This window comes from Sodiomyces alcalophilus, assembly GCF_042370955.1.
Source record: "Sodiomyces alcalophilus JCM 7366 unplaced genomic scaffold ACRALscaffold_3, whole genome shotgun sequence".
NCBI lineage: Eukaryota > Fungi > Ascomycota > Sordariomycetes > Glomerellales > Plectosphaerellaceae > Sodiomyces > Sodiomyces alcalophilus.
This window is the reverse complement of record NW_027263534.1, coordinates 1,859,571-1,873,492: the sequence shown is the minus strand read 5'-3', so window position 1 is coordinate 1,873,492 and position 13,922 is coordinate 1,859,571. Positions and strand designations below refer to the sequence as shown.

The following is a 13,922-nucleotide window of genomic DNA, read 5'->3' as shown; positions in this document are numbered from 1 at the left end:
AATAAAGAGGAAGGAATAACCTGGCGTTATTTAATATAAAGAGTAGGCGCTTAGTATAACGCAGAGCGCTAGCGACTTATAAGCAAATTCGCCGCGAATACCGCGCGACCCGAACCTGCCCGATATAAGGGAGGATACACGCCTCCCTCGCGACGCGTTTAGATAAACGGGTACGGCCCTTAGTTATTACGGGCCCCGGGAGGGGGGGAGGAGGGAGGTAATATCACGGGTTAACCCCTCGAAAGTATAGTTCCGGTATAAGGCCAGAACCGCTAATCAGCACGCAGGTCCGATACTCGGACCTTACGCTGCCCTTACCGCGGATTTATATAAACTTAGTAAATCCTGCACTACTCTATAGACCTTTTCCTTTCCTTTCCTTAATTCTAGCTAATATAATTATTCGGCCTTACTTAGTGCGATTAACCTATAACTAGCCGCTTATACTAACTTAGTATAAACCGTAGAGAATATAAGGCGGTTAAGGATCTTATATATTAGGGGGAGCGGGGTATAGTCTTTACGGGTAACCTTATTAAAACCTTAATAGTCTATATATAAATATAGCTATCCACCCTTTTTTAGTATAAATAGGATCGGGGCGCCTATAAAGCTTATCGATAAGCGAATCCACCCTTTAGCTATAGCCTCCTTAATATAGTCTTAAAGGACGGCTAGTTCTTACTCGGCTAAGGGGTAGATAGGGCCGAATAGGGGTAACTTACCTTCCTTTATCTCGATTATATAATCCTAACGCTAATAGGCGGGTAGATGGCCGGCCTTTATAATATCGAAAATATCTAAAAACTCTTAATAATACTCGAGGATAATATTCCCTAACTCGTCCTTGTTTAGTAACTCTTAATACGGCCCGGGATTAAGATATTCTAGGATCCCTTTATCTAGTTAGGTCGGGTTAGGGGGTATAGGGGGTATAGGTTATAACGGGTCTAATTAGATAATAGGGATTAAAGGACTATTAGGTAATATATCCTTTTTTTCCTTAATAGTGTTCTACTTTATACTAATAACTCGGCCGATACAGGGGGCACCGGACTTTATAAGGCGGATAATAAGCTATATATACTCCTTCGCCTTCTTTAACTTTCTTCGACCTGGGACGCCTTAAAGGTCCTCTTACTAGAGTCGATATATCTATTCGCTGGACTAGAAAGAGGTAACGGGGTTATATTCTATTAACTAGGGTATACCGAGGATAACTTAGGGCCTATCAGGGTCTATATCTAGCACCTCGAACTTAATCGGATATATCCGGGTCCGGTCCTAACTATCTATAACTTTAAAATCCGTCTTAAAGGACCCGATAAACTATACGTCGACCCTAGGGATAACCTATCTAAATCGTTTCGGCGGTCCTAAGGGACCGTGGTTAGGAGGCAGGGCCTTTTAGTCGATTAGGTTAACCTCGACGCCTCTATTAAGCTTAGCGCTTCGGCGGCCCTATCCGCCGCTTAACTATAACTCTAACTTCGCCTTAATCACGCCCTTACTAGCGAAGAATAGCTAAGACGGCGGCCCTTCCTAGGCCTAAGCCTATCTAATAACGGGGTGCCTCGGGTTAACCGGTAGGTTATTCGGGTTCTAACTAATAGAGTATCCTAATAACTAACCTAACTTAGAAGGTTCTTTCGGGCACTTATTCCGGTAATAACCCTTTTTATTATAGCTAAAGTATATAACGCCGCTATTATTACGCCTTTTAGGGGGCCCGGGGGCTTCCGTATCGTCTACTTTAATTATTCTATAAAACCTTAGGGAGGTATAAAGGGCCGAATAGTTATAGTACGGGCCCTATTAGGGGCCCTATTACGCCTACGCTTCTCGCCGCTGGGCTATCTTAGGTGATTATTCCGGGGTATCTCTTTTTTATTCTTATATAAAAGAGTAATCTCTGCTTATCGGGCTATAACACCTAATGCCTTATTATTAGTAAGGATACCGGCGGCCACGATCTAATCACGTAGCGGCTTATTAAGCTTTGTTAAGATTAACTATATACACTACTTATCGGGGAAGGGTAAGGATACCTTATTAAATAATAAGTTTCGCTTATCGATAAACTTAGCGTAGGTCTAATTAGGTTTTTATATAGTCTAGTCTAAGAATAGGTTATTAGTTATAGATATCTTATAGGTTTTATTATTAACTAATTACTCGGTTAGGAAGGTTTTAAGGTCCTTTTAGGTAGCATCTCTAGTCTTCCTATAAACGCGTCTAAAATAGGCATACTATCAGGATTTTATAATCTTTAGTAATAGAGTAAAGGTAAGATGGATCTTCTTTGCCTTAGACGGCTTAACCTTATCGAGTATAAAGCGCTCTTTAATTTCTTTAATAAACGTCTAGAACTAGTTATAGGACTACCCGTCCTATTTAGGGAGCTTCTATAGGACCTTATACTAGCTTTTACGAGAGTCCCCTTAGGGGATACGCTTAGAGGTATTAGGGTCCTTCCTTTATTAAAGGGTAAGGAGGCGCTTCTCCTTCTTTTTACGGGCTCGGCGGTCCTCGTGGTGCTTAATTAGGAAATCGAGTTCCGCCGATAATAGAGTACCGGGGGGGGGCGGCTCTTAAGGTCTTTAATATCGAATTAGGGTCCTATTCGGATAACTTAGGGGGTCCCTTAGTTAAGTAATAGTCCTATTATAGGATTATGAGTATTCGGGTTAGCTTACCCGCGAATCTCGAATTCGGGGTTACTATCTTTATCCTCTAACTCGGGTATAAGGGATTACTCGTGATTAGCGCCTAATAGCCCGGCTTCGGCTCCTTTAGTAGCGGGGGAAGTATCTCGGGTATATATAATAGTGGTGCGCTTAGGGGGTATCTTAGGTTCTGGTTAGGGGTAATAATAGGATTTATAAAATAACTAGTCTTTCGAACTCTTAACTGTTATTATACCCGTAAACGGTTAGAACGAATAAAATATTATAGGTTTTATATAAGGAGTAAAAAGAGTCGTTAAGACTATAATAAGAATAGATTATAAAGCTAACCTTAGAGAGGGAATAATTATAAGATTATTCGTTAAGCCCTTTTAACTCAGGACTTAACAGGAAACGCCCTACTTAAGGACTAATAACTGCCCTCCCTAGGATCGGTATATAATAACCTAAGGCTCTAAGACTATAGGTCTTAGGCTAGCTTAATAATCCTAAAACATAACTCGGTCCTAAATATCCCTAGGGTTAACCTTAGGGCCGGTTCCGGGTTCTTAACACATTCCTTAACGCCTCTAAGTCCTATCTGATTCCCTCGAATAGAATGTCCCTGACACCTATAAACTGGCTTATAGCGATTATTACACCTCCTTATCTAAGGTAGCCCCCGCCTCCGCCTCCGTTAATAACGGCGAGGGTCTCCGCCGTAAAGTAGCGGCCCTTCGCCGCGAGGTTCGCTTATAGGGCGTAGCGATAACACGCCTCCTAGAGGGTATCCTCGCCGCCCTTTAGGGAGGTAGCGGTTCTACTACCGGTAATAGTAATAATAATAGCTAGTAGAGTTTAGGCGATAATATCGCTAAGTAAAGTCCTCTACGGAGGCACTATCTATCTCCTTAGGAACCGGTAGGGGGGCTAGTAAATTCCCCCCCTTTAATTAACTTACGGCTATAGGTTATACTCCCCTTATATTAGGGTCCCTTCGCCTTCGCGTATTCTTTATAGTATAATCTTATAGGGGCCCGTTATTTTTATCGGCGGGGCTATATTCGGCTTCGAAAATATCTAACGCCTTAGTATCCTTTATAGCGTCTAGTGGCTCCTAAGTAGGTTCTGCGTATTCTGCCTAGTATACTAGTACCTTATATTATACGCCACGACCTCGCCGTTTATTCTATATATATAAACTACTTTCTACCTCCTACTCTTTATTACTATAGAGTGCGTCTTTAATCGGTTTAGGCTAAGGGTCGATTACGACTTAGCTAGGGAGGGGGTCGCGGCTAGCTCGCTTTAGGATATCGATATAGAAACGGGGATATATTCCTAAGGGCACGTCTAACTCGATAATATAGGAGTTAATTTCTTTTATTACTTTATACTTCTAGTATAGCCAGCTTAGCTTCTTTAATGGCCTAGGCGTAAAGTAGTTAGCTATAAAGAGCTAGGCGAGGTCTCCTACTTTAAAGCGATCCGCTAGGAGTTACCGCTTATTCGCGGTCTCCTTATCCTATAGTTACTTCGAGGCTATAGCTGCCTATACGAACTCCACGGCTCTTATAAGCGACTTAGTAGATCGTGAGCGGCGGCTTCTTTCGGGTATACGGGTAACGGGTTATGGATTTAGATAGGGTCGATATAAAACCCGTGTTCTAAGAAAGAAATGCTTAGCTAGGTCGTTAAGCTTTTCCTGCTATTAAGCGATAACTACGCGGCGGGTAATAGGCGACCCTAGTCGTCCTAGGAATAGTATATAAAGGTATAGAGGTAGGCCTAGATATCTTAGTTTAGTTTTTCGGGCCCTTTATTAGTTTAAGGGTAATAAGCCGTGCTAAGTCGCTACTTAATCCTTATAAGTTTATAAAAGTATCGCTAAAACCTCCCGGTCTAGTTCGAGCCTTAGTCGCTAATAATTAAAAGGGGTATATTATAGAACCTAAAATAGTAGTTTAGGAAATATTCTGCGTAGGCCTCCGCTTTTATCGTTTCTATCGCTTTTAATATTACTAACTTTATTAGTCGGTTTATAATTACCTATAAGTACCGTGCCTTATCCTCGCTAATAGGTAGTAGGTCCGTTATAAAGTCTATCGCGAGGTAGCTACGGATTCGCTCCGGTATAGGTAATAGTTTTAGTAGTCTATGCTTCGTATTCCGCTATTAGTTACTCCTATTATACGGATTATAGTTACGGATAAACTTCCGTATATCCTTATTTATACCGGGCTAAAAGAACTATCGGGCTATTATAGCGATTATATTCTCCTTACCCGGGTAGCCGCCGATAGTAAAGTTATAGATCGCCTATACTAAGCGTCCTCTTAGTAGCGAGTCCTCTCCGGAGCTCGGGACCCATAGACGATCCCGGAAGGTTATGTATCCTACGGGATTAAAAGAATATTCCGCGATCTATAATTATAGTCTAAGAGATAGGTTAAAGCCATAAGCTCTTATAGTAATCGCGGCGAAGACCCCTTAATACTAGGTGTCGGTTATTATGGTTTTATTCTAAAGTTATTAAAGGTCTTTATTTACTTTAGATACACGTTTAACGGATATTCTCCGTATTATCGGTTTAGGGATTATTTTCGGGATTATAGAGTCGGGTATTAGTTAAATTACCCGCCCCTATTCCTAGTTATCTAAACTATCCTTTAGAGTATCCTATTCCCGATAAGAGAGTATATCCGCTATAAAGTTCTTAGTACCTCGCCGGTACTCTAGTATAAAGTTAAACTAGGCTAATTCGCCGGCCTAGCGACTTTACCTTTCGGTAAAGGACCGTTTAGTTATAAAGTACTTAAGAGCCTTATAGTCTAATGGTATCGTGAATTACTTATAGCTAGTTAGTTCTGCCTTCTAGGCGAGTATATAGCTTATAATTACTAATATCTCCTTATCGTGGATAGGGTAGTTATACTCTATTAGGGTAAGCTTATACGAGTAATATATAACTATATAGCGACCTCCTAGCTTATCTACCTAGGATAGGATACTACCTAACGCGTAGCCCGAGTAATCGGTTTCTAATATGGTTTTACGGTCTAGGTTCTATAACTATAGGACGGGCTCTATCTAGAAAAATCGTTTTAGTTCCTTAAAGGCGGTGTCTTCTTCGGCCCCCCACCTAAAAAGCCGGTCCTTTTTTATTAATACTATAAGGGGGGCCGTGATAGCTATAAAGTCGTAGATAAATATCCGGTAATAGTTCGTGAATCCTAAGAAGCTTTATACTCTTTTTATAGAGGTAGGAGCCTCCTAGTCGCGGATAGCCTTTAACTTTTTAGGGTTATAGGATACTCCCTTATCTACTATAACGATAAAGCCTAGATATTATACCGTTATTATACTAAACTCGTACTTAACCGGGTCTAGGTTTAGGCCGGTATCTATAAGCCTACGTAGTACTAGTCGGACCTTCGCCTCGTGGTCCTTATAAGATCTTATAACGAAAGGAAAGTCCGTAGACTTTAGTTAAGGAAAAGATATCATAGAAAAGGCTCGATAGCTTAGTATCGCAGAGTGATCGCAATATATTCGTTAACCAAGCGCTGACTTTAAACCAAGACTTTAACTTAAGGGATTAAACTGATCCCTTAACGCGCGTACAGAGATAGGTTCGGATCGGTGGTCCATGCGCGGTTATCGGTCCGACTACATGCCGATAGGTCTGCGATCATCTCGTTACACTGCCCCCCCCCCCTTAATAAGTCTGGTCCTATAGACTTATATTATCGTGATACCTTTAATTACGCGTTTATCGCGATTAATTATCTCTATCTAGTTCTATACGAGCCCTTATTAAAAACCCGTAGGAAATAAAAAAAAAAGAGTGGCCGCTCCCTTATTTACTTATTCGTCGGCGTTCTATCGCCGACTATATACCTCGTGATTTATCCGAATATTACTATAAAAACTCCGCGATACTTATTATTATTGCCTATAGTTATCTAACCTTTTATGGATATTATGCCTAGTGCTAGGTAACCGTTCGGCGACGAGTATATAGTTCTTTCGCGTAATTCTTCTTATAGCTCCCGATCTTCCTCCTATAACTATCTTCCTTTATTATAATCGCCGACTTCTCGCCGATTATTTATTTATTCCTCTTTATCGCCGTTATTAATATTATTATTATTAATAACGCCGACTAATCATTATTATATCGTCGGTTAATTTATAGGTTACTATAGCTCTTTATAAGCTTAAATATAACGCCGATAAGGGCTAGGAGTCGGCTATTAGGGATAAGGCTCCCTACCTGTTTTACGTATCCTATTTAGATTCATATATTAGTATCGACTACCTTAATAAAGCTAGCGACGGCATAGGCGCTAATCGCTACGTTACCTATACCCGTGGCTATTAATAGTATGCCGCTATAAGTCCGCCGACTATTCGGCGCCTTACTTACGCTAATTAGTTATTAGATTCCGGATTTCCTGCTAGGCGCTGCTTAGTTACTATGGAATAGCAGTAAGCGCGTCTATATAGTAGATAATAACCTAACGCCGATAGCTTGGCGCCGCGCTTTTAAGCGTATTTCTAAGGCCTATAAGTGGTTTCGTGTAGTTATAGACCGCGGTAAGAAAAAGCTTACCGCTAAGGATATAAGTTTAATCGCCGACTATTCGGCTATTTATTCTAATAGTTAATAGTCTTAAATACTAGTTCTAGACGAAATTTCGTCCTTATATTCTATAATAACGGTTAACTTTATACACCGTCTTAGTTATATTAATAACGCCGAAGCTTCGGCGCTTTTAGATTAGACTCGTCCTCCTTATAAAGGAGACCTTCGCGACGTTAAGTCGCTTATTATTTTTATTAAGGATTTAGTAACGAATAGTTACTATCCTTTTACTTATAAGGACCGCTTATAGGGCCTCGACGCCTTTCCGTTATTAGACGGTCTTACCGGCCTCCTATCGGCTATTAATAACCCTCGACGCCCCGCGCTCGCGCGTCGTTTCGCTATTCGTTCTATAGCTACTCGCTATAGCCACGCTTCCCCTATCGCTAACGATAATAATCCTTTTACCGATAATTCCGATAAAGCTATTGCGCCCGCGCCTTATCCCGCTATAAGCCGCCCCCGCTATCCTGCGTATCGCCGTGCCGCCGCTACTTTATTAGTAGATAATTAAGCTTCCGGCGAGGCTAACTATATACCGCCCGGCCCTGCTTATACCTCCTCCGATAGGGAAGATATCCCTTATCGTCGCGTCTATACGCCCCTTTATCGCCTATCCGCCGAATAGTCGGCGATTAATAATAACGGCTCTGATATCGATCTTAGTAACCTACCCGGCCCCCTTTAAGCCGATAACCGTCGTGCGTCCGGCGTTTTATCTAGTAATAAAACCGACTTCCACGGTTTTAGTAATTAATTAATTTTTTCTTATTCGCCGAGTAATCGCCGGTAATAGTCGCCCGAAATAGCATTAAACTTTATTCTAATAGTTTAGAATTTAGGACTAGTCGGAGCTTAACTCCGTTTATTTAGTCACTATAAGGAAAAGGTTATTATAACCTATAATTAAGTTCTTATTTTTATATCCGATAACCCTTCGGCGCCTTATACTATCTCGTAGTTATCCTACTTTTTATATATATGCTTTTTATGCTTCTAATACCTTTTCCGGATCCTTAAAGCGTTCTTTAAGTGGTCCTCTAGTTCCTAGGTATTATACTCTACCGGCTAGCCTACCTACTTTATAAGATAGAACGTTTTCTCTTATTCTTCTTTATAACTAACGATATCTTTTACCTCCTATTTATCTTACTCCTCCTCTAAAAGCGGGAGACCCTTCGCCGATAGCTCTACGGCTACTCGGTCTTTCCACGGTTCTAATAAGGATACCGGGAATATATCGTATATCCTTATATACTATATAGGAAGGCGTACCCTATACACCTACTCGCCGATCCTCTTAGTTACCTATACCCGAATATATCGCGGTGCTAGCTTCGACCCTTACCGGAATCGGAAATTCTTCGTGGATAGTATAATAATATCGCCTACCTTATATTATTACGGTTAGTAGCGCTTATTATAGTGCCGAGCCTAGTACTCTATAGCACGCGCCTAGTATTCGCGGACCTTTCCCTAAACCTCCGCTCGCTTCTTAATACGTTCTTAAACGCCCTATACCCGGGTATCGTCCCTAGGTCGGATATATTCTATTATATATGGATAGTACCCGTATAACGCTTTATATAGTAAGATACTAAGTAAGGAGTACTCGCTATTATTATAGGCGAACCCTGCTTTTAATAACTAAATAGGCCACTATATTATTATATTACTAGCGATTATTTATAGGTACTTAATTAGGAACTAATACGTTTATTCCGTCTAACTATCCGTTTACGGGTAGTATATAGTAAATAGTCGCTAAGCCTTTACCCGCTCCGAGTAAAACTCTATTTAAAACTAACTAATAAATAGCTTATCCCGGTCTATTACTATACCCTCTAGGCTACCGAATCGGCACTTAATTTCCCTATATAGCAGCGCCGCTAGCTAGGGTACTATTAGGTCCTTCCGCGTAGGAATAAATAGAGCGTACTCCGTATACCGGTTAAGGATAACTAGGATAATATTATATATTTACCTATCGGCCCCTTTTATAAGCGGTAAACCTATAATAAAATCTATACTAATCTCTTAGAACGGATATATAGGTAATAGTAACGTTTATAGCTAACCGTATAGCTTATATTATAGCACCTATACCCTTTAACACGCCGAATATACCGCGACGTAATCACGAACGTCCGCTACTAAGTCCACCTAGTAGAACTTTCTTATAATCAGCTTAAGCGTCTTATTCGCTCCTACGTGCCTAGCCCTAGGGTTATTATAGTGCTATTATAGGACCTCCGCCCTTAGGGCGCCCTGTATAGGTAGTACTAACCGTCCCTTAAATAATAGTATATCCTTATCTCTAAGAAAGTACCCTGCTCTTTTTCCGGTCCCTTAGCGAATATTCTTAATTAAGGATATATAATCCGGGTTAGTGGTCTATAGCCCTCTAACGAGATCTTCTAGTTCCTCGCTAATAGTATACCGACCTACCGTTTTATTCCTAGCTAGCTCTTTAGCTATAAAATATAGGATATACTAATCCGGTATTATAATAACCCTAGCCTTAGCCTCGGGCATCGGCGATATCTTATTAGCGACCCTTCGCTAGGTAGTCGCCCTATACCCCACGTCTTATATTCGGGAACAGGTAATAGTAGCGATAATAACACGCCGGGTGCTACCGGTAAGGCGTAGGGGTTATAGCCCTTTTCCGTCCTTATCTTTTAAGCTAGGCAGGGCCCCCTCCTATAGAGTCTATGCCCGCTTACGCTTACTAGGCCTATATTCGGGTAGCGTTACCTAAGCGGCTTAAACGTATACGATCTTTACCGCGTTACTTATTAGGGTAAGGTGGATACTCGCGATCTATTAGCGAACGCTTATCAGGAGGTCGCTAAGTAGTCGTAATCTTTACGATAAGGTAGGAAGTATATTATCGTATAGCGTCTTATCCACTATATAATCCGGCCGTCTTAATAGGCCGTTTACCGGGTTTATCTTACCCGGGTAGTATTAAACCTTAAAGTCGAATAACGATAATCGGTATACCTATTTAGCGAGCCTTCCGCGAAGGTCCTATACTAGTATATATAGTATACCCTTAAGCGCTTAATAGTCTATTAATACTATAAACGCCTACCCCGTGCCTTTAAGATAATAGCGCTAATACTTTAGGCTCTCTACTATAGCTAATAGCTCCTACTATCCTATACCCTATCGTTACTTTATCTTAGAAAGCTTTTACGAAAAGTAGGCGACCGGTTACTATCCAGTCTTATACTTCTAACTTAGGATCCTGGAAATAGCCTTATTTAAGGTATCCGTCCTAACCCTTATATCTACCACTAGGTTCTAATATCATAGAATAGTCGCTAACCCGAAGGCGACCTTTAGTAACTTAAATACCCGCTTAGCGTTATCCGGGAACTTAAAAGGTCCTTTCTTTTTACCCGCCTAACTGCCTTTTAATAGCGTAGTTAACTATATAGTGACTCTAGAGTATCCCTTAATAAACCTTTTATAGAAATTAGTAAAACCGAGGAAGACTTAGATATCTCGGAATAACTCGGGCACTAGCCACTTAGCGACCGTATATATACGTTCCGGATCTATCGCGATACCTTCGCGGGTTACCACGAACCCTAAAAAGTCTATACGGTTATAGTAGAATTTATACTTCGATAGCTTCGTGTATAGCTAGGCCTTATAAAGCCGATCTAAGACCTTCTTTAGGTCCTTTATATACTATTCCCTTAACGTAGAATATATAAGGATATTATTTAGGTAAGCGATATAATATATATCTAGTAAACCGGCGAGCGCTTAGTAAACGTACGCTTAAAAGGTAGCCAGAGTATTTATTAGCCCGAATAGTATAACCGTGTACTTATAGTGGCCGTATCGTGTTCTAAACGCCGTCTTTTAGCGGTCCTCTTTCTTAATCCGGATCCTATAATAGGTATCTCGGATATCTACCTTAGAAAACTACTTTACCCCGGTAAGCCTATCTAATAGCTCGCCGACTAAGGGCAGAGGGTACCTATTCTTAATTATTATAGCGTTTAACCCTTAATAATCGATATAGAGTCGTAAGCTATTATCTTTTTTAGGCACGAATAGTAACGGTAAGCCTATAAGGCTTATTAACCGTTAGATACGACCGCTCGCTATCCCTTCAGCGATATACTTCTTTAGCTCCTCTAGCTAGGCTCGAGATAAGGGATATAACGGCCTAAACGGCGGTTCCTTCCTGTCTTATAAGTTAATCGTGTATTCGGCGTTTTTTAGTAAGGGCGGCTCCTTTATAGCCTGCTCCGAAAACACGTCCTAGTAATTAGCGATTTCCGGTAGTAGCTTAACGACTAGTCCGTATATCACCTTATCGTTATCTATAAACGGAATAGTTATATCCGGCGTCCCCGGTGCGATAGTAGTAGCGGCAGCGATATATATAATATACGCCTTTATACGCTTTTCGATAACCTCACGAGCCTATAGCTCGGGGTCTATAATTAAGATCGGCCCGTAAATAAACATTTAGCGAGCCGTATTAATTATAATACCTTCCTAACCTATATTATTATTTAAGAATAATAATTATCCGGTACCCTTAGGTCGATCCGTATATAAGAAAACCCTGTTTAGTAAGTATAGCCGCCCTTCTACGTCTAGTAGATAGAAGGCTAAGCCGTACGCTCCGCGGACCCTCGCTGGGCTACCGTTAAAGCCTTTAATTTCTAGAGTCTCGACCTCTAGAAGCGGTTTTAACCCTAGGCATTCTATTAACGCCAGGCTAATAATATCCACCTACGTATAGGTATCTAGGTCCACGCTAAACTTAATCTCCTCTCCGTGATAAATTACTATCGCTATAAATCTCACTACCTTCTTAACTATAATCGCTAGCCGGTTATCGGGTATAGGCCCGGCCCCCTTATTACCTATACCGACTTATTTCCCAATAAATAGAGTTCCCTAACCCGAATATTATTATCGGGGTCGTTATATATAGCGTGTATATTACTAATACGGGTACAAGCCTTCGCCGCCCTATTATCAGTTATACGTTATTCCTTATTACTATAATAGTCCTTAGAACGGTGACCCTTTTTACCGTAATTATAATACTTACCCGTAAAGGCATGCGTACTAGGCTACGCTTACGAAGGCTCTAGGCCCGAGCCCGATACCTTTTAACCCGTCGGGGGCGCCCCCTTCGAGTCCGTCTTACCTAGCCTAGCGGGCGTACGCCGACTAGTCGCTGGGGTGCTTACCCGACTTAAGCGACTATCCGAATATTAAAAGTTTAATAGGGTCCTTTTATAACCGGTATCCGATCGCTTACTACTCGCCTTCTCGATAAGGCTTATATCCTAGAATAGCTACGCCTTTTAAGCTAGCGTTACCGCCTTATCTAATTCGGTTTTCCGCTCTTATATTTTATCCTTAATATATAAAGGTAGCCGACTAAAATAATTATAGGCATGCTCTTCGCTTCCGCTTATCTCCTAGCTTAGCAGCCTATATAGGTTATCCTATTATTTAAATAGCTTTATTAGCGTTATATCGCCGGTTATTTATAGCTTACGAAGTTCCTTATAATAATAGTACCGTTATATATCCTAGGATAGATACTCTTACTAAATAAACGCCGTAAAGTTATTCTAATTCGGGTTAGCGATCTTCCTAGTATAATACCTCCAGGACGTTTAGAAGGTATATTCGAGCTTTATTAAAGCCTATTCGATCTACTATAGTATTAAGACACTAGGTCTAAACTGGTTCCTAGCCTTAATCGCTACTAACTAATTATCGATTTCTATAACTATAAATAACTCTCTAATTAGCTTATAATTATATACTAGCGGTTTTTTATAATCGCGCCGGGGCGCTAGTTATTTAGCGAGCTTCTTTATAATTACTCGATTAATCTCGCTTTATTATTAGAGATACTACGAAAATATCGTAATTAACGCCTTTTACGTTAACGGTAAGGGGCCGGCGATAGATCACCGATCGACCTACGAACTATTATCTTTAGGACCGAGCGTAACCAGCGTATCCGTTAACCCCTTATTTTTATCTAACGGTCCCTATTCGGCCACCGTTATTATTAACTTTAGTATAGCGGGCGGCTACCCGGCGTCCGCTTCGCTAGCTCCCCCCGGGGGGACGCTTATTCCTCGAGTCCTTCTCGGTAGCATCTTCGGCCTAACTACCTTAAAGGTATAGAAGTTAAAGAATTATAATAAAAGGAAAGTCCGTAGACTTTAGTTAAGGAAAAGATATTATAGAAAAGGCTTAATAGCTTAGTATCGCAGAGTAATCGTAATATATTCGTTAACTAAGCGCTGACTTTAAACCAAGACTTTAACTTAAGGGATTAAACTAATCCCTTAACGCGCGTATAGAGATAGGTTCAGATCGGTGGTCTGTGCGCGGTCATCGGTCCGACTATATGCCGATAGGTCTGCGATTATCTTATTATAGATCTACTCGAGTAGATTAAGACGTTATCGATATAAGCTATAACGAAGTCGTTAAGGAACTCCTATAAGGTCTAGTTAATATAGCGTTAGAAGATAGCGGGTACGCCGCTTAGTCTAAAGGGGTATACTAGCTACTTAAAGAGACTAAAGCGTGTTCTAAAG

The 13,922-nt window shown here is 40.9% G+C and overlaps 1 protein-coding gene across 1 annotated transcript; it reads right to left on the bottom strand.

Moving 5' to 3' along the window:
* Positions 1-5,768: 5,768 nt before the first annotated feature.
* Positions 5,769-10,968, bottom strand: ACRALDRAFT_2064848 (uncharacterized protein; the record flags this gene model as incomplete). The annotated part of the gene is made up of 3 exons (XM_071022052.1): positions 5,769-5,907; positions 6,090-6,113; positions 10,838-10,968. Coding segments are annotated over 3 exons (294 nt in total), but the record flags the coding sequence as incomplete, so codon positions are not given.
* Positions 10,969-13,922: the final 2,954 nt, after the last annotated feature.